The following is a 20,859-nucleotide window of genomic DNA, read 5'->3' as shown; positions in this document are numbered from 1 at the left end:
CTTTAGAGATTTTCAATTCTTCTGTAATAACATTGTTTATTATAAGTTTTGCTCTCTGCTCTGTATAAATTGCCTTAATTCCATTGAAGAACTCTTCACCAATTTCCATATGTTCTAAATTTCTCAACATAAAGTCCCAAGCTATATTATCAAATGCCTTTTCGGCATCCACAAACATCATCATAGCTTGTTTATCAATCCTGACAGACAGATATTCTATTATGTTAATTACATTTCTTATGTTATCTTTCATCTGCCTGCCTGGAAGGAAACCAGCTTGGTCTTTATGAATATAATCCTGTAATACTCTTTTCAATCTTTTCGCAAGAATCCCTGCAAATATTTTATAGTCTGTGTTCAACAATGATATCGGTCTATAATTTTTAACTTGGGTTAAGTCTGAGTCCTGTTTTGGTAAAAATGTAATAAATGCTTCTTTCCAAGTTTCTGGGATGTCTCTTTCTTTTAAGATGTTGTTCATAACTTCTTTCAACGGCGTTAGTACAATAGACTTCATTTCTTTATAATATCCGGCGGTGAATCCATCTGGCCCTGGAGCTTTCCCCCTTTTCAAATCTTTAATGGCTTCCTTTATTTCCTCAGTTTCTATTGGGGTATTTAACCACTGTTTTTTCTCAGTCGGGATCTTTTGCACCTTTTTATCTTTTAAATATCTCTCAATTTTTCTCAAGTTGTTTCTTTCTTTCTTCTTATATAGTCCTCTATAATAATCCAAGAACCCTTTTCTAATCTCTTTCGGGTTGACTATCTCTTCTCCTTCCATCATAATTCTGTTTATTGTACTTTGTTCTTTCCTTTTTTTAATTTGCCAGGCCAACCATTTGCCAGATTTGTTTGCATGTTCAAAATTATTTTGTCTCAGTCTTTTGATGTTCCATTCTACCTCTTCCGGTGGAGCGCGATCTCGTCGCAAGCGGGGTTTTTTCCGAGAGGGAAAACCCGGGCTATTTTGGAGGAGTTAGGGGTGCTACAGGGCGCAGTAGCCCCCAAAAAAACCTCTGGTGGGAGTCCAGAAGGTCAGGTTCCCGGCGGTACCAGAAGCGGTTCGCCCGGCCGTCAGGTAGCTTTGTAGAAGTGAAGAGAACGGCGGAGCGGACCAGCGGGTCGAGGGACGCCATTATCTACCTCCAAATAGCGAAGCCCCGAGCTTGCCGTGGAAGCGCTATGCTCTCAAAAATATCGAAACCCGGCACCGAAATTTAAACAACAACTCAGGATTAAATAAGGAAGTCCCGGGGAGCAAAAGAAGATCTCTCCCGAGTTCAGCCGGCAGCCGAAATCGGCAAAGACGCAGCACTGTTTACAGAGCGGCATCAAAGGAAAGTGAGTCACCCTGGCGGATACTGTTTCTTTTTCCCCATAAGTTACTTTTAAAGTTACAAAGTGATTTGCCAGAACATTTCAGGCAATTTAAAATAGGGGGAAACAGAAGATAAATACTGTTTAAAAGGAGGCTTTCTGTTTAACTGAGGGGGTTTTTGTTAAAGATAGAGGTGCTTCCTTATTTTCATTTGTGATTAGAACAATAGACTGCCAAACGGAAGAGAAGCCCTCGACGCCATTACTCACTACCGAACATTTTCTACAACATAACTAAGGAATTTTAAGCTAAAATATTTCTGGACTGGGAAGTTGGAACTGTTAACCATTGGATATTACTTGCAACGGATTTTTTCTTTTTCTTTTTGCGGGGAATAAGTTAAAATAGCCCTTAAATCTCGGACCAAAAATTTAGGAAACTACGCCACACTACTAAGTTATACCCCCTAGTGGCAAACAAAAAAATTACAGTTTATTTTTCTGATCTCAGCCACATTTGGCACTCTTGGGGAAATCCCCCCCATTAGGAGGAGGGAATCTAGACAGAAGACTGGTTCTCTACCCTGAGACTCCTTGTGGCACTGGATTGATTTGTGATCTCTGCTTTTGTTCTTAATTGAGAATTTGGCTTTTAATTTGGTTTTTTGTGGGACTAATCGATTGAAACTATTGGGTTTGGACCCCGGAGTTTAAGATAAATATAATTTGACTAACCCCAAAAGTGGATTAGCCTGATTGGAGGCAAGAAGAGGACAAATTAAAATGGATTAGCCTGAATGGAGGCAAGAAGATGATTTAAATTTTACCTAAAATGGATTAGCCTGATTGGAGGCAAGAAGAAAACGGACTAATGTTGAACTATTGATGAACTAAAATTAATTCAATTGACGCTCTGTAAAAATTGGAAAAGGGTCCAAAAGGGAAGACATAAAATAATTATTGATATTTTGTGATATACTTAAGTTGGAAATTAAGAAGAGGGAAAAAGGGGTGGTTGGTGGAAATATTTGAAAATAAGGAGAGGGTATAAAATTGGGATAAAATGTCTAATCCGGGGGAAAAAGGGGCGGAGGGGACACCAGCAGATAGAAAGGGGTCCAAACAAGAAACAGAGTTCAAGACGGAGATTTTAAAAATGTTTGCTGAAATTAAACAGAGCCAGAATAACCTGGAAACAAAATTAGAACATGTGGACAATAAAATTGGAAATATGGATTAAAAAATGGATGAGACAGTAAAGGAATTGAAAGGACAATTGAAGGAGGTGGCGAAAAGGACACAATCATTGGAGGAAGGAATGAAGAAGACAAGATCAGAAATGAAGGATGTCAGAAAGGAGGAAGAGAAGGTGAAAATGGAGATGAGAGAACTAAGCAAAGCACAAGAAGACATGAAGGATTTAATTGCTATGAATGAACTTAGGCAGAGAGAAGTGAATTTAAGACTGAGAGCGGTACCAGAAACACAAGGAGAAAATATTAAAGATAAGCTGATTTCAGAGTTAGCACAGTGGTTAGAGATACCGGTCGAAGAGATGGCAAAAACAGTGCAAAGTGCATTCAGAATGAGAGTAAAATCAACGAAAGCAAGAAGATTTACCGGAGACTGCTTAATTACATTTAAAGACAGAGATATGAGGAACACAATTTTGCAGAAGAACAGAGAGAAAAGATTGAGTATAAATGGGAACTATATAATCATATTCAAAGATGTTCCGATCAGATTGCTCAAACGAAGAGACCCTTATAAATCATTAGTCCAGACGCTGAAGAAAAATAAGATCGATTTTAGATGGGAATTCCCGGAGGGGATAACATTTGCATATAAAGGTAAAAGACACAGATTGACAAGCCCAGAAGAGATGGGGAAATTTCTGAGAAAATACAAAGAGGTAAAACTGGAGAAAGAGGAGGACAAAGGAGCTGATGAAGGAGCAACAGGCGGATCAGAAGAAGAGGAGGAAGAAGAGAAGGAGAAGAAGACAGAGGAGGAAGAAGAGGAGGAAGAAGAAGAAGCCAAATTATAAAATTATAAAATTATTTAAAAATTATTTAAATTAAAATTTGGAAGTTATGGGGTTGAAAATTTGGAATTGGAACATCAATGGAATGAACGATAAAAAAAAGAGAAACAGAATCGAACAATTTTGAAGAGGAAACATCTGGATATAATTTGCTTGCAAGAAACACACGTGGCAAGAAGACAGAAAAAGATATTGATTAACAAAAGATTGGGAAATGAATTTATATCCTCAGACAAACAAAAGAAAAGAGGGGTGGTCATCTATATAAATAACAAAATCGAAGCCCAACAAATATTTAAAGATGAAGACGGAAGGATAATCGCGGTTCGAATCAAATGGCAAGGAGAAAATTTAATCATAGTCGGGATCTATGCACCTAATGGAAACAAGACTGAGTTCTACAAAATTTTGGAAGAAAAACTATTTGAATATATGGACCAGAAAATAATAATAATGGGGGATATGAACGGAGTGGTTTCACTGGAGATGGATAGACTCAGAGAAGGAGCAAGTAAAGAAGGAAAATTACCGAAATCATTTTTTTCGATGATAAAGAATTTGAATTTGATAGACATTTGGAGACTTAGACACCCATTGGTTAAACAATTCACTTATCATTCTGAACCGAACCAGTCGATGTCTAGAATAGATCAAATCTGGATTTCAACCGAACTTACCCCGAGAACCCAAGAAATTGAGATTCAACCGAAGGTGATTTCAGACCACAACCCAATAAAATTCGAATTGAAAGGATATGAAGAAAGAACCTTCAGATGGAGGATGAATGACTATCTATTGGACGACCAAGAAGTTATAGAAAAAGCACAGAAGAAATTGACGGAATACTTTGTGGACAACTGTAATAAAGGAACAAAAATAAATGTTGTTTGGGATGCAAGTAAAGCAGTAATGAGAGGATTTTTTATCCAACAGAATTCAATCAAGAATAAAAATAAGGAAAAAGGTAAAAAAGAAATTCTGAAACAAATAATGGACAATGAACAGAAACTAATTAAGCATCCGAACAATAAAAAGGCAAGAGAACATATCAAAATATTACAAAGCCAATTTGCAATGATAATAAACAAAGAGGTATCTTGATAGTTATTTTTTGGTTGTAAAAACTCTCTCTCCCCCCCCCCCTTTTGACAGCCCGGTCCCAGGCTCGAGACGGTAGTAGATTGAATCAAATTTCACTGTCCTGCAGGGCTGTAGTCTGTCAAAACAGTCTCCCCCTCTTCCCTGCTTCAGAGGGGGGTCTCAAAAGGCTTAGATGACGAATTTATTTCCTTAATAAAGCACTTTTCAAAGGCTCCAGTTTCTATCCACTTTTGCCTTAATCTTTCTACAAAATGGAAGGTGGGCTTCCTGTTTTAACCTTCCATTCAAGTGCCGAATTTCAATAATTTATAATCCGATTTCCGTTACTTACGAAGTTTCTTTGTATCCAAATGTCCACAGGAAAAGTTGGCGCTTTCTGGCAACAGCTGTGCGGCTTCACTCCCCGAAAACAGCGATCGATTCGAAGTGCCGTGCCACTCTCCCCACATCGCTCCGGAGCCCCGAAACCGGGTCTCCCCGCGAGTAGGGGAGGCGCTAATGGCACGAGCCGAATCCCAAGCCCACGGTCTTCCTCCGACCGTGGTTTTTTGCGGGTCTCCGCCTCGCCGTGGCGGTCAGACCCTTCTTTTCGGAGAGCAGTCTCCTCCGAGACGGAGGAAATCCGCCATTGCTCAGGCGCGCCAACCCGGAAGCGGATCGATGACGTTTTGGCACAGGTGCGGAAGGGGAAGATTTTCACCAAACTGGACCTCCGGGGGGCTTACAACTTCATCCGAGTACGAGAGGGGGATGAGTGGAAGACCACCATGTTCACCCCGATGGGGGCGTTTGAGTATTTAGTCATGCCCTTCGGTTTACAGTGCAGAAGTCACTGTTTCCAAGCCTTCATGCACCACGTACTAGAACCTTTGCTCTACAAGAACTGTGTTTGCTTTTTGGACGACTTGCTTGTGTACTCAGAAGACGAACAACAGCACGTGAAGGACGTACGTCAGGTACTGAGCAAACTCACGGAGCACCGCTTGTGGGTCAAGCTGGAGAAAAGTCAGTTCCACGCAAAGGAAGTCAAATTCCTGGGGTACCGACTGTCGGACCAGGGGTTGGCCATGGATCCGGAGAAAGTGAAAGTGGTGGTGGAATGGGAGAGTCCCAAAACCAGGAAAGATGTTCAGCGTTTCCTGGGTTTCAGCAATTTCTACAGGAAATTCATTAAAAAATTCGCAAAATTGACGGTGCCCATAACGGACTGTCTCAGTGTCAAGGAGAGGTTTCAGTGGACGCAGGCGGCCCAAGAGGGGTTTGAGAAGCTTAAGAGGGCTTTTGCTTCGGAGGAGCAACAGATCCACGTCAACCCTGCTCAACCACTACGGGTGGAGACAGATGCGTCAGATCGGGTGATAGGGGCGGTGCTGCTGCAGCCAGATCGAAAGGGGGAGTGGTGACTGTGTGCCTTCTTTTCACGGAAACTGAACAAATCGGAGCAGAACTACACTATCTATGATAAGGAATTGCTTTCGATTGTCACTGCTTTCAAACAATGGAGGCACTTCCTGGTTGGGGCAAAGCACCAAATTTTGGTGTGCACTGACCACAAAAATTTGGAGTACTGGCGTACGGCGCGGGTGTTGTGCCAGAGACAGATAAGATGGGCAGAGTTCTTTGCCAACTTCAACTTCAAGATCCAATATGTGCCGGGAGAGCAGAATGCGAGGGCGGATGCGCTCTCCCAGAAACCTGAGTATATGATGGGGGAAGGTCCTCCGGTGGCAAGACTGATGTTCCCTGAGAGCAAATGGATGTGCGGGGGGACGTTAGTCAAGGACGACGAACTGATGCAACTGCTCAGAGACGATGTCTTTGCCAGACAAAAAATGGGGGAGTTAAGAGGAAAAGGGGGTGCCGAGGGGGGTTTTGAAGTGAAAGGGGGGCTACTGTACCATAAAGGGGCCTTGTATGTTCCAGGAGAAAACCTTCAGGGCAGAATTCTCAAGGAATTCGTTCTCCATCCTGTCCATCAACTGAACAATATCCTCAAACACTTTCCGGTACCGTCGGTCATCCACAACCTTCACCTATGGGGGACAGAGCACATTTGTTGGGGCTATGGACTAAAAAGGGGGGGCATGAGTTAAAAGCAGAAATGCCTGATGCACCCCCCTGTTCCCAGCCCTGAAAGAGGCAAGTACTGTAACTCTGAGAGCTTCCCCAGGATGGCAGCGGCTGTGACTTCCAGCGCCAATGGGCTGAAGCCAAATGCTCCAAGCCAAGTACCACAGAAGCTCCATTGCATGAATGACGTTAAGGTATACAGTTCAGCCCATGTGGTCTGCCATGCCTGCAGGAGCAGCGTGTACTCAGAACAGTGGAGAATGGAAGCCTAGGGATTTGACAGAGCCAAAACCTGCCCACTCCTTGCACCGGAAGTCGTTTGCCAAGGAGGAGCTCTGTGGAAAGGGACCTGGTTGTTGGTCAGGGCCTGCCCAGATTCGAGGAGGTGCCACATAACAGGCAACTAAAAACCCTGAATAGACGATAGCCCTGGCCAGGGCAGGTGTTACCCCTGTGAGGAAGAGGGAGCTGACGGGCTTGTGGTCGCTCCTTTTCAATTCCATGTGGCTTCGGTAGCTGAGCTGATTCATGCTGCCTCCTCTCCAGAGGATTGGCTCACACCATGCTGGCACACGGCACTTCCCACTGCAAGGAGACAGGAGAGACACCAGGACTGTTGGACTGGCTGAGGCAACACACAAGGCTCACACAGTCAAACTTTGGCTTCACACACGGCCTGTGATCTTAACCACGGTCAACAGCTGGAGATGATGGGGCTTGGGAGTCCAACTTCTGAAGGGGCGGACCTTGCAGGTGTGCAGGCATTTTGCCTCATGGAGAGAGTTGTTAGGAAATCAAAAGCTGCCTTCTACCAGGTCAGAATGAATTTCTGACCTACCCCAGTTTTGATTCCTACATTGCAGGGGGTTGGACTAGATGACCCTCGTGATCCCTTCCAACCCCACAAATAATTAATTAAGTCTACTCTGGCTGGCAGCAGCTCTCTGTGGCCCAATCCTTTTTCAGGTGGAGGTGCAATAGAGTTTCAACTTGAGACTCTGCATACAAAGCATATGGCACACCACCAAATTATGATCCTTCCCAAAAGCAATGGGCCCCGTTATTCTTGTTCAGACACTATTTTTTCAGTGTTCCAAGCTTCAAGAAATGTAAAAATACCCTTTCTGGCACCTGTAATGCTGCCCAAAGGAGCCTGCCGTTTTCCGGCTTCGTCACTACATGTTCCGCCTGTCCTTTTGATTTCCCCAGTACCACAGCAAGAGAAATTAAACTAGCAGGCCTAGGTGGCTTCTTACAGTTGTCAATAACCACAATAATATGCAAAATCATGGATGATGAGGCTCAATGGCTACTAGCCATAATGGCCACAGAACATACTCCACCAAGAGAAGCAGTATGGCTTGGAGGAGGGGAGCGTGCTGTTGCACTCAGGTCCTGTTTGTGGGCTCCCCAAGAGGCATCTCATTGGCCAATATAAGGACAGGATGCTGGGCCAGATGGACCAATGGCCTGATCCAGCAGGGCTGCTCTCATATTCTTATGCCCTGACAGACTCATCTTGAGAGAGCACCAAGTCTAATTCCAAGACTTCCTTGACACAAACAGGATTCCCATTCAGCCTGCTGCACCTTTCAATGAACTGCAACATCGGTTATACACACCATGAAACAGAGGGTGCTAGTTATCAGGACAAATGTGGGGGAAAGGCTGCTTGTGGAAAAGGAGCCAAAACATTTCCAGAGACTTTGAGCAGGGATGGGTTGAGGAAGACAACATATCACAGCCTTGCATTTCACAACTCGCCTAGCAGCCTTTGGCAACCCGGAATTCCATGCAAGCAAAGTGAGCAGGCGAAGGAGAGCTGGATCTCTCTCTTCCTCCGTGGCTTGGTGTCCATTCTGGCTGCAGAGGAAAGGAAGTCCATCCAGCCCTCAACTCTATCCCTCCTCCACCAGCTTGCTTAGCAGAAAGCCATTTTTAAAAAACATATTTTTTTACTAGCCTGCTCAAGAGGATGGAAAGGCAGGACACTACTAGCATCTCAGCAGACTAGGAAAAACAAACAAGCCTTGCAGAAGAATGATTGAGAGGACTTACTTACAAAGGCTCAACTATCAAGCAGGCGCTTACCTGGAGTCTCAGCGATCTGTTTTAGAGTCGAATTTGTACGTCGGGATGAACTTGATCTCTCCCTCTGTGAAATCAGCAAAATCTGTCTTTTGGGTATGCTGAATGTTTAGCTAAAGCCAAAAAGAAATCGCTTATCAGCAGAGAAGCAAAAGACCCCCTGTTGCCTGACAATGGAGTCTATTAACAGCCACTATTGTGCTAGAAGACCAAGGTGAAGTACTAGTAGGTTAAAGTTAAAGGTAAAGGTAAAGGGACCCCTGACCATTAGGTCCAGTCGTGACCGACTCTGGGGTTGCGGCGCTCATCTCGCTTTATTGGCCGAGGGAGCTGGCGTACAGCTTCCGGGTCATGTGGCCAGCATGACTAAGCCACTTCTGGCGAACCAGAGCAGCACACAGAAACGGCGTTTACCTTCCCGCCGGAGCGGTACCTATTTATCTACTTGCACTTTGACGTGCTTTCGAACTGCTAGGTTGGCAGGAGCAGGGACAGAGCAAGGGGAGCTCACTCCGTAGCAGGGATTCGAACCGTCGACCTTCTGATCGGCAAGCCCTAGGCTCTGTGGTTTAACCCACAGCGCCACCCGCATCCCTACTAGTAGGTTAGCCAAGTGCAAAAAAAAGGGGTATACCTGCTGAAATCCTATCTTATACACAATTATTAAAGGTACAGGATGCTTGTGCATTTTTTCCCCATGTCATCTTAAATTACTTTGCTGCATCACACGACAGGAAAATCCTCTAACTCAGGAGTAGCAGACACGTGGCCCTCACAATGCTGCAGAACTACAATTCCCATCATCCCTGATTACTGGCCATGATGGCTGGAGCCAACAGGAACTGCAGCTCAGTAACATCTGGCAGACCACAGGTTAGCCATACCTACAATATGCAATGTTATATGTACCAATAATCCATACAAACTGTTAACAACCACCAGAATACACCCCAACACTAGGAGCAACTGCAAAACCACCCTTTTGCATCCTGCATTGGCTCCCAGGACGTTTCTGAGCACAATTCTGAGTGTTGGTGCGAACCTTTAAAGCCCTAAATGGCCTCAGCTCTGAAACAGTGTCTCCATCCCCGTTGTTCAGCCCAGGCATCAGGGTCCAGCACCGAGGGCCTTCTGGCGGTTTCCTCACTGTGAGAAGCGAAGTTACATGGAACCGGGCAGAGGGCCTTCTGAGTAGTGGCACCTGCCCTGTGGGACACCCTCCCGTCAGATGTCAAGGAGATAAGTAACTATACAACCTTTAGGGAAGTTTTTAATGTTTTATGATGGTTTTGCATATGTTGGAAGTCTGAGGCTGCCCCCCCCCCCTTGCCTTCCTTGCAGCATCCTTCTCAAAGGGCTAAGGCATGACTACGCTCACAGAGTTTAAATCCACCATAAGGTGCAGCAATCAGGCCTCTGTTTCAACACAAAATACCAATGATCCTTATGCCAAGTGGGAGAAAGGTCGTCAACATTATGAACACACAAACCTTGGAGAGAAAAATTTAAAACAAAAAGCACCAGCAATTTAATTTGATTTAATGAAACCAACCACCTGTCTCCTTGATCCTTGCCCATCCTGGCTAATAAAAGCAAGCCGGGAAGGGCTGGCCGATGGGCTCTGCGGGGTGGTGAATGCTTCCCTCTGTGAGGGAACATTCCCAGATCCGCTGAAAGAGGCGGTCATTAAACCGCTTCTTAAAAAACCATCTTTAGACCCGGCCAGTATGGCCAACTATCGCCCAGTCTCAAATCTTCCATTCTTGGGCAAGGTGATTGAGCGTGTGGTTGCTGAACAACTCCAGGCACGCCTGGAGGATGCGGACCATTTGGATCCCTTCCAATCGGGATTCAGGCCTCACCATGGGACTGAAACTGCCTTGGTCGGCGAGCTAGGGACAAAGGTGAGAGTTGTTTCCTGGTTCTGCTGGATCTCTCAGGGGCATTTGATACCATCGACCATAACATCCTTCTAGAGGGGCTGAGAGCTGGGGGCACTGTTATACAGTGGTTTCGCTCCTTCCTCCTGGGCCGTGTTCAGAAAGTGGTGGTGGGGGATGAGTGTTCAGACCCCTGGGCCCTCACTTGTGGGGTGCCTCAGGGTTCCGTCCTCTCCCCCATGCTTTTTAACATCTATATGAAGCCGCTGGGAGAGATCATCAGGGGGTTTGGACTGGGTGTCCATCAATATGCAGATGATACCCAGCTCTACCTCTCTTTCAAATCAGAACCAGTGAAGGCGGTGAAGGTCCTGTGTGAGTGCCTGGAGGCGGTTGGAGGATGGATGGCGGCTAATGGATTGAAGTTGAATCCTGACAAGACAGAAGTACTGTTTTTGGGGGACAGGGGACGGGCTGGTGTGGAGGACTCCCTGGTCCTGAATGGGGTAACTGTGCCCCTGAAGGACCAGGTGCGCAGCCTGGGAGTCATTTTGGACTCACAGTTGTTCATGGAGGTGCAGGTCAATTCTGTGTCCAGGGCAGCTGTATCCCAGCTCCACCTGGTACGCAGGCTGAGACCCTACCTGCCCGCGGACTGTCTCGCCAGAGTGGTGCATGCTCTAGTTATCTCCCGCTTGGACTACTGCAATGCGCTCTACGTGGGGCTACCTTTGAAGGTGACTCGGAAACTACAACTAATCCAGAATGCGGCAGCTAGACTGGTGACTGGGGGCGGCCGCCGAGACCACATAACACCGGTCTTGAAAGACCTACATTGGCTCCCAGTACGTTTCCGAGCACAATTCAAAGTGCTGGTGTTGACCTTTAAAGCCCTAAACGGCCTTGGCCCAGTATACCTGAAGGAGCGTCTCCACTCCCATCGTTCTGCCCGGACGCTGAGGTCCCGCCCTATGGAACGCCCTCCCATCAGATGTCAAAGCAATAAATAACTACCTGACATTTAGAAGACATCTTAAGGCAGCCTTGTTCAGGGAAGTTTTTAATCTGTGATATTTTAGTGTATTTTTGGTTTCTATGGAAGCCGCCCAGAGTGGCTGGGGAAACCCAGCCAGATGGGCGGGGTACAAATAAATTATTATTATTAATTATTATTATTATTATTATTATTATTATTATTATTAATGGAAGTATCTGCTGATAAGAACATGTGAGCAACGCAGATTTTCCAGACAGATGCAAAACCTAGAGCAGGAAACCTTAGACCTTTAAATATTGCTGGACAGCAGCTATGCTGGGGCTCATGGGAGTCCAACAACATCGGGAGCGTGTGCTGAGCTAGGAAAGCCCTCTAACTGGGAAATTGCAGAGCAGTCCTACTTATTCCAAGGCAACCCTCCAACTTAATTGGGACTTGCTTCTAATTAAGGTTGCACAAAACTGCAACCTTAAAAAGCATTTGTAGAAGTCACAGTCATTCTATGTTGTAGCTACACTTTGCTCCAAACTGTCTGAAAGTGGTTTCTCTAGCCTAGGCTGGGGTATCCCAGACATAGGAAATAAACAGGGCAATATCCTAAACCACCACATATAACACAAATATGTCTCTCACCTGGTCGTAGGTCAGAAGTCTCTGAAGCTCATTTTTAGTGATCAGAGTTTTCACATTGTTGGCATCAGGAAGGCAAAGCCTGTAGTTCAGATCACCCAACCAGATGACAATGCTGGGAAAAAAGCAAAGAAACCACAGCTACGGGCTAGCTCACGGGGTCGGGGGGTGGGGAGCAGCCTGCTGCCACTTCCTGAAATATGTAGTAAGACTGATAACTAGAATTGGGCAGTATGATCATATTAGGCTAGTGCTCTGTGAACTACACTGGCTCTTGAACTGGTTCAAGGCCCAATTCAGAGTATCCCATTTGGCCTTTAAAGTGTTTCAAGGTTTGGGAAAAGGGTACCAGAAGAAGGCCCAATTATTTTTGTGGGATGTAAAACACAGGAGCAGTCAATTACAACATTCCTAGAGTGTACATGTTTAAACATGGGGAGGGATGTCTGTCCAGCCAGCAGGTAAACTTCCTGGGACAGACTTCCTCCGCATGTGACCAGAGGTGGGTGTGGCCTCACCTGTGCAGGTAATGATAAAAGCACAGGGCAGGGCAGCCATCTCTCTCTCTCTGCCATCTTCCTTCGAAGAAGTAACATCTGCTAAAGATGCTCTCTTGGCTCCCAGCCAAGAGAGGAGAAAGGGACTATCTTCTTATAAGATAGATTCTAAATGTATATTACCTTATTAAGCCTGTCTGCCTTCTGGGATCCGATTGTGAACAGAACGTGAGTAAACTCTTTTTTATACTTTTATAAAAGACTGTGTCGTGTCTTGTATTTTAAGAGGGAACAAAGGGGAAATTACCAGAGTGATTATTATAGAGGTTCTAGCGAACCTGAGCACACATTACCGTTGCGAACTTAAAAAGGGAATGTCCTACTCTGCTGATATTTTGAGAACTTGTTAGCACAAGTTGGATAAGGATATAATCTCACAATATATCCTCTCCTGCATCCCTGAACATTCCCACAATTTTTGCACTGCCTCTCCACTAACTAGAATCTTTAGCAGGGGCAGTCCTTTCCCAGGGAACTCCTGCTCTTTCAAGTATGGCAGGGCCTTTTCAGCAATGGCACCCTACCTTTCAGAGTAATCTCCCAAAGAGGTTCACCTGGCCCCTGCTTTGATGTCCTTTCAGCAAAGACTTTTAGAATTTTCCATGGTTCTTTAATTCATGGGTAGGGCGCTTGTGGCCCTCCAAACCCTGCTGTAGTACACAGGAACATAGGAAGCTACCTTATATTGTGGCAGACCATTGACCCATCAAGCTCAGGACTGACTACATGGACTGGCAGCAGCTTTCAGGCAGAGATCATTCCCAGCCCTATCTGCACACACTGGTGACTGAGCCTGGAACCTTCTCCATGCAAAATGGCTGCTCTGCTTTTGCTGGAGAAGTTGCCCACATTTGCTATAATTTACTATTCATTTGTAGGAAGATGTGCTTATTTAGATTACAACATTGCTCTCTTAGATCTGCTGCTATTAAGGTACTGTTTATATGCTTTAAATTATCTTGAGGTGCATTTCTGATTATTATTTTAAATAAGCCACTCTGGGGAAGAAATCCCCACAATAAACAGAAATTAATGAATGAAGCCCAGCACTCGCTTCCACAGATGTTTAGTATCTGCCTGCCCTGAATGAAGCAGGAGCCTACAGTGCTGGGCACTTCTGGCTGCTCTAGTAGAAACCTTAGTGGTGCAGCTGCAGCAGCAGGGATTGCCAACACTGCACCCTCCTGGTGTTGCTGAAGTGGAACTCTCATGAGCCCCAGTCAGCAAGGCCAATTCTTAGCGATTATGGGAATTTTGGTCTATCAACATTAGGAGAGCACTATGCTGCCTACCCTTGAGCTACACACAGGCAGGAAAGTTACAGAAACGTGATTCAATTTGCTTCTCCAGATAGCGGAGACCAACAAGTTACATCAGCCAAGGCTATCTCCCTCCAAGCACTCGAAACTGTTGGGTGTAGTGAAGGGTTAACCTTCTGTGCCTCGAGACTGAGGGGACGGGCTTACAAGGGAAGTAAGCCAGGATGTGACGAAAGCAGCTTGGAATGCTGTGAGCTCTGTGGAAATCGAAAGCAGTTTGCTGTTGCGTAGCTGCAAGGAGAGAGAGAAAATGCAGCTTGAGACAGCTGGAATTTGACTTTGTAAATACATGTCTTTTGTGGCAATAAAGGGACTTTAGAACAGAAGCAACGTTTTGGGAAGTGCTCTTTCATCACACGACTGCTGTGCTACTTTGCTAATTGCTTTACGACCTGCAGAGGCTCACAGGGGGAAGCGTGCTGGACGCCGAACAATAAAGCGAGAAATCTACCGAAGAGCTTATCGGAAGAGGTCATCGAATAGGTTATGGGTCAACGCGAAGCGTGTGAGAAAGGGCTTTGAAGCTGTATTTGCTGAACGTCAGTTTGATCGACTGCCAAGCACTTCAGAGGGCAGATCGGAGGACGCTGACAGAGATGGAGCTGAGAGAGAGCCACGTTGTCCGGAATGCCCAGTTTGGCGGCAGAGTGAGTATCAATCGTCTGCTCTTGCTACAGGCCAACAGAAGGGAGGAGAAGGGAAATGGCTCAGCTGCCTGATGGACATGGCTTTGAGTTTAAACTATCATGTCAGAGACTGAATAGCCACAATTGGCTGGAGTGGAGCTTTCAAGTAGAGCTGACCCTGGTTGGGGAGCAGCTGTGGGACGTAATAAAGCCACCACAGAACGCAGCTGGTAAAGCAGAGGCTGAAAGGGCTGCAGAGCAAAGAGAAGTTGAGACGCGTGTGCTTGCTTTTTTGGCTGAAAATGTGGATGCTCATCTAGTGCCTGTTGTCCTGGATGCAAAAAGGCCAGGGGCCGCTTGGCTAGCACTCCGAGAGGCTTGTGAAGCTGGGGTGGGAAGCAAGGGCCAAGACGTGGCTGCATCCGGAAGGGAGAGGCAAGATGGCGCCGGCCACATTCTTGAGAGCCGATACACAGCTGGGAGGAGCTGGGAGCCCCCACGGGGGGGCGAAGGGACTGTTCCTGTTGCTAACAATGCTGCTGATACTTTTGCTGAGCCTGGGAGCTGTATGGATGCTGCAACGTGTCTGTGTGAGGAGCCTGGAGAGAGGCCAAGTGTTGGGAGCCCTTTACCCACCAGAGGGGGTGCAGGAAAACGTCCTGGGGGCCCTGTGAGCAGTGGGGGGACAGTGAGCAGTGGAAGCTCAGAGACGCCTCTTTCTCCAAAAGTTGCCAAGAGTTGTTTACGCCAAGAGCTGAAGCCTAGCCGTGCTGGAGGCTTCAAGGCCAGCCACCTGCAGCAAGTAGAGATAAGAGCTGTGGAGTTGTGTGGGAACACCGAGACAAGTCCAGTCTCCATGGCAACTGAGAGAGTTGCATCTACGGAAGCTGTGAAGGTCGTGGGCAAGTCTTCCTGCCGGGGGGGAGTCTGTTGCCATGACAACCAGAGAGAACATCTGCAGAAGCCCCAAGGAGGGGGGTAGCGAGAAGATTGTTGCTATGGCGACCCAGGAATGTCAACAACAAAACTTTCTCACTGTAATAATCGATTCAGGAGCGACGAATACACTTGTGCCATCTGCTGGACTGTTAAGAAATTGCAGGACAGTAAAAACTGAAAAGTTTGTTACGATCACGGATGGAAGCAGAAAAAGACTGACAGAGACAGGGTTTTTCTTCTGTCCCTTTCTTAAGCATGAAGTCAAAGCTTTTGCGGTGCCCGGTTTAACTAATTGTCTGTTAAGTGTGAATGATTTACTTGTTGCTGGTTTTCAAATTTATTTTGCAGGAACCAGATGTGAGTTTTCCAAGAATGGGAAACACGTGTACACAGTGCAGTCTAAAGACAATTTGTTTGCTGTAAATGTGCCTTTTTCCACAGGAGAGGATGACACCGAAGATGCAAAGGGGCAATGTGTGAATGTAGCGCCCCACCATGGTTGTTCGCATATTTGGCACAGACGTTTCGCCCATTTGAATTGGGGGCATCTTCAGAAAGCACCGGAGTTGACACAAGGATGCAAATTTAGGAGTTGTGACAGATTTTTAGATTGCAATGCATGTAAACAGGCAAAAGTTGTGACATGCTCCTATCCAAAGTCAGAGAGACAGACCACACAACCCTTTGAATTAATTCATGCAGATTTGTGTGGACCCATGTCTGTTGAGTCACTGGGAAAGTCAAGGTTCTCTCTGCTTTTGATTGATGATTTTTCGAGATCTGCTTGGACCTTTGCCCTTAAGTCTAAAGGGAAGGCAGCTAAAATGATCAGGGATTGGATCACCGCAGTTGAGGCAACTTTTTCCACCAAAGTTCGTGGTTTTCAAAGTGACAGAGGTTCTGAATTCACTGGTTCTGCTTTACAGGATTTCTTTAGGAGAAGGGGATTAGTCACAGATTGACCGCTCCTTACTCTCCGCAACAGAATGGCGTCGCAGAGAGACGGAACAGGACTGTGCAAGAAGCTGTGTCTGCGATCCTGTGGGACGCAGGGCTACCCCAGAAGTATTGGTCTGAAGCTTGGAAATATGTGGTCCTTACGCAGAATAGAGTGTACAACTCTAGTGTAGGAAATACGCCGTATTTCTTACTGCATGGGAAGAAGCCAAAGGTTCACTACCTTCGTGTGTTTGGTTGTGAGGCTTGGGTGCTTATTCCAAAGGCTCTACGCAAGAAAGGTGAGCCAAGGTCTAAAAGAATGATCTTTGTAGGGTATGAGCCTGGCTCAAAGGCCTGGCGGTTTGCGTACCCAAGTGGAAACCAGTCTAGGTTGGTTATCAGCAATAGCGCTGAGTTCTGTGAACAAGCCGGTTGGAAACGTCTGCACGCTAATCCAGACGTGATTTCACAGCAGTTCTATGACTCAGACGTTGAGGAGGAAGAGGAATTTGTTGCTGGGGACCAAGGTCCAGAGCAACAGGATCCACCACAGGGACAGAGTCCAAGGCAGGGACAGCTCAGGATCCCTCAGAGGTGGGAACCTAGAACACCTCCTCAGGCAAGTGTCAAGTTTGAGCCAAAGAGTGAGCCTTCTTCACCTGCTGAACCAGCTGTAAGGCCCAAGAGGTGCAGCAGGTCAGAGGGGGAAGACACTGAAGTTGAGGATGATTTAGCTGGACCCAGTGAAGCAGCAGGGTAACCAGGATTCACACTGAGGAGATCAGCGAGGACAAGGAGGCCTCCTGATCGGTACGAAGCTTCAGGCATTTGGATAGGTTCAGCCAGATGTGAACCTGATTCCTTCGAGGATATTCAGTTTACCTGAGGAAGAAGCAGATAAGTGGCACAGGGCGATGGACAGAGAGATGAAGTCCATGAAAGATCTAGGTGTGTTCTCACTCACAGAGTTGCCACCAGGCAAGCAGGCTGTGAGTTGCAGGTGGGTTTACCGTTTGAAACCCACGGACACTGGAGAGCCACAGTATAAAGCCAGATTAGTTGCTCGTGGATTCACTCAGAAGAAGGGAATACACTTCACGGAGGTGTATTCGCCAACGTCACGAGCGGAGACTCTGAGAACGCTTTTAGCTTGTGCAGCACAGAGAGGCTGGAAGGTAAACCATTTTGATGTGGATGTTGCCTACCTAAACTCAGATCTCCAGGAGGAGCTGTACATGATTCCTCCTCCGGGGTTTGAGAACTTGAGGCAGGGTGTTGTGTGGAGATTGCACAAATCCATCTACGGATTGCGTCAATCTGCTAGAAACTGGAACATGTGCCTGAATGAAGCTTTAGAAGAGTTAGGTTTCAGAAGAAGTGTTGCTGATAGTTGTGTCTATTTGAGAGGTTCAGGTGCAACGCAACAGTATTTGCAGATTTGGGTTGATGACGTGTTATTTTTCTCAGCAACAGATGAACAGGCAGAGAAGTTTGCCAAAGAGCTAGGTAAACGGTTCAAGCTTAAACAGCTTGGTGCTGTCAAAACCTATCTAGGTGTCAGTGTTGAGCGTGCACAGGATGGAAGTTTCTTGCTCAGCCAGAGAGGCAAAATTGAGCAATTGCTTCAGAAAATGAGGATGAGTGATTGTGCAGGAGTGAGAAGTCCTATGGAGACTAGTTTTGTGAAGGACAGCCAGCAAGTGGAACGCGCTGCGTTCGAAAATACTGAAGTGTTTCAGTCAGCCCTAGGGAGTTTGTTGTACTTGTCCCAGTGGAGCAGACCTGATATAGCGTTTGCTGTCAATCTGCTCAGCAGGGAAGCTTCAAACCCTAGTGTGCAAGCCTGGAATGACATCAAGAGAGTTCTGAGGTATTTGCAGGAGACCAAAGACTTTTGTCTTAGGTTACCAGCACAAGGAGAAGTCAAACTGACTTGCTTTGTGGACTCGGATTGGGCTAATCTTGAGGATCGCAAGTCTGTGTCTGGCCTAGTGGTGAAGTTTGGGAACTCAGTAGTTGGATGGAGGTCCAAGAAGCAAAGTCTGATAGCGCTCTCATCCACTGAGGCTGAGTTCAGTGCTCTTTCAGAGGTGTGCAGAGAAGTAGAGTTCTATGCTTGCTTAGTGCAGGAAATCTGCGAAGTGGATTGTCAACCGATACGTGTTTTCGAGGACAATCAACCATGCCTACGTTTGGCAGAGTCAGGTCAGTTCAAGGCCAGAACCAAACACCTAGACATTCGCTTTCGGAATGTGTGCCAGAGTGTTCAGGAGGGATTAGTTGCGCTGAAGTATTGTCCCTATGCCAAGAACCTAGCTGATGGGTTCACGAAGCCACTCTCCTTCCAGAGACATGGAGAGTTTTGCGAAGGTCTGGGTTTGGGACGACCAAGGGTCGATTCTCCCCTCAGGTGCGAGGCAAGAGGGGGTGTTGGGTGTAGTGAAGGGTTAACCTTCTGTGCCTCGAGACTGAGGGGATGGGCTTACAAGGGAAGTAAGCCAGGATGTGACGAAAGCAGCTTGGAATGCTGTGAGCTCAGTGGAAATCGAAAGCAGTTTGCTGTTGCGTAGCTGCAAGGAGAGAGAGAAAATGCAGCTTGAGACAGCTGGAATTTGACTTTGTAAATACATGTCTTTTGTGGCAATAAAGGGACTTTAGAACAGAAGCAACGTTTTGGGAAGTGCTCTTTCATCACACGACTGCTGTGCTACTTTGCTAATTGCTTTACGACCTGCAGAGGCTTGCAGGGGGAAGCGTGCTGGACTCTGAACAATAAAGCAATAAATCTACCGAAGAGGTTATCGGAAGAGGTCATTGAATAGAAACGCACTCGTGTTTCATGATTGTCAGCTGCGGCAGACCCTGGTCAGGGGGCAGGAAGCTCATCTGGGCACAGATATCCTTCTAATCCTGGTTTCGGCGCTTGAAGTCTTCCACGTGGGCAGCAAGGTGGGAATTGACAATGCAGAAGCTGGTATTGTTGAAGACAAACCTCACGGCCACACAACCCTTGTTACCCTGCAGGGGCGGAGCAAAGATGGCTGTTAGTGAGCAAGCAGGAAAGAGGGGGAAACTGGTTGGCAGAGATTAGAAAAACATATAGACAGATAGAAAGATAGACATAGGGAATTCCGCTGTCAGGGTCTACTCACCATCTTCTCCATGATGCCTGTGCCCACTGTCTCCCTCATCACTTCCTTGATGCGGCTGAGCTGGTCCTTCCTGACAAAGATGAACAACATCATTCCGACTAGACGCACCAGCTGCACCTAGAAGATGCAAGGTACTGGGATGTCTACCAGCTCCGTTCATTGCTTGCTGTCCTGGGCCGGCTGGATGCAGATAGGAGTGGCAGGGGGCACTAACTGGGGATCCCCCAAGGGAAGAAGGCTCAGAGCCAGGGAACTGGTGGGGGGACGACGACGCTGAGCAATCAGAGGGAGAAGAGGGAGCAGACTGTGAGCAAGAGGAGGTTTTGGAAACTGAAGAGGCAGGAGGGCAGGAAGATTCTGTGGCAAACAGCAGCCCAGAATCCGAGGCAGAAGTGGAGGCTGGAGGCGGGGGTCAAGAGGCAGAGATCAGGCAGGCTGCTGAAGAAGCCAGGGGGTCTCCCCATCCTGCTGCAATCAGCTCCCCTCCCTGCTGGTCTCCCAGAACACAGAGAAATTAAGAGGAGGGAGCAAAGACAGGCAAGGTGTCAGAGTCTCAGGTTCCTTGGGAAGGACCAGGGGGAGGAGGAGACTTAAGAGAGTGGTGGGAGGGTAGCAACCTTCAGCCTTCACAACTACCTCACTGGGGCAAGACCTGTTGGGAAAGGTTTCTGTGATCACTAGGCCTGCACAGTTTTGGTTTCTTTGAATAAAGAATTTTGGCTTCTTTTGAGTAAAACACCACTGACACCAGGTGTTTTTTCTTGCTGACCTCCTCCTCCTCCTCCTCCTCACTCCAGCTCCTGACAGCTGTCTGGCTGCTGAAGAAATGGGTGGGGTTGGATTTACTTTCTTGTACTTGGATTTGGAACGCAAAGCCTTTTCCACAGCTGTCAGCCACTCTTGCTCCTTTGTCGAGTCCAAGTAGAAGAAAGCCTCTGTGCTCAGGTCCAGCTCCTGGAACCGAATGCCCAAGTGCCAAAGAGAAGGATGTGGAACTGCAGGAAGAGGACTCCAATCGGAACAGACGTGCTGGTTAAATATGCAAAGACAACAGGAGTGTGCAAGGGCAGGCAAGATCAGGACCAAGAACAAACAAGTAATACCAGCCACTTCTTCCTCAGCTTAGCTATTCTGGGCCCCAAAGGAGCTTTGCTAATGAAAGAAAAAAAGCTTTTTCCTTGTATTTTTTAAGATGTG

The 20,859-nt window shown here is 46.7% G+C and overlaps 1 protein-coding gene across 1 annotated transcript; it reads right to left on the bottom strand.

Annotated features, from left to right (window-relative positions):
* Positions 1 to 6,411: 6,411 nt before the first annotated feature.
* On the bottom strand, positions 6,412 to 20,630 carry LOC310668867 (inositol polyphosphate 5-phosphatase OCRL-like). The gene is made up of 7 exons (XM_083422228.1): positions 20,509 to 20,630; positions 19,663 to 19,779; positions 19,341 to 19,528; positions 12,134 to 12,245; positions 8,627 to 8,736; positions 6,985 to 7,120; positions 6,412 to 6,498 (listed from the first exon to the last, which is right to left on the bottom strand). Exons 3-5 carry the CDS (start codon positions 19,394 to 19,396, stop codon positions 8,635 to 8,637), a joined length of 270 nt encoding a protein of 89 aa, XP_083278354.1. The 5' UTR covers positions 19,397 to 19,528; positions 19,663 to 19,779; positions 20,509 to 20,630; the 3' UTR covers positions 6,412 to 6,498; positions 6,985 to 7,120; positions 8,627 to 8,634.
* Positions 20,631 to 20,859: the final 229 nt, after the last annotated feature.

The sequence above is a fragment of the Podarcis tiliguerta genome (assembly GCF_965153285.1).
Source record: "Podarcis tiliguerta genome assembly, chromosome: W".
Taxonomy (NCBI): domain Eukaryota; kingdom Metazoa; phylum Chordata; class Lepidosauria; order Squamata; family Lacertidae; genus Podarcis; species Podarcis tiliguerta.
This window is presented reverse-complemented; position numbering and strand designations above follow the sequence as displayed.

Bases quoted from the DNA above. Each gene is read 5' to 3' on its own strand.
- LOC310668867 (XM_083422228.1), bottom strand. From the start codon at position 19,396: ATGAGCTTCCTGCCCCCTGACCAGGGTCTGCCGCAGCTGACAATCATG. The intron at 12,246-19,340 runs GTGCGTTTCTAT...CTTTTTTCCCAG, and splicing joins CTGACAATCATGAAACACGA to CATTGTCATCTGGTTGGGTG. The intron at 8,737-12,133 runs GTGAGAGACATA...TTTTGGCTTTAG, and splicing joins GACTTCTGACCTACGACCAG to CTAAACATTCAGCATACCCA.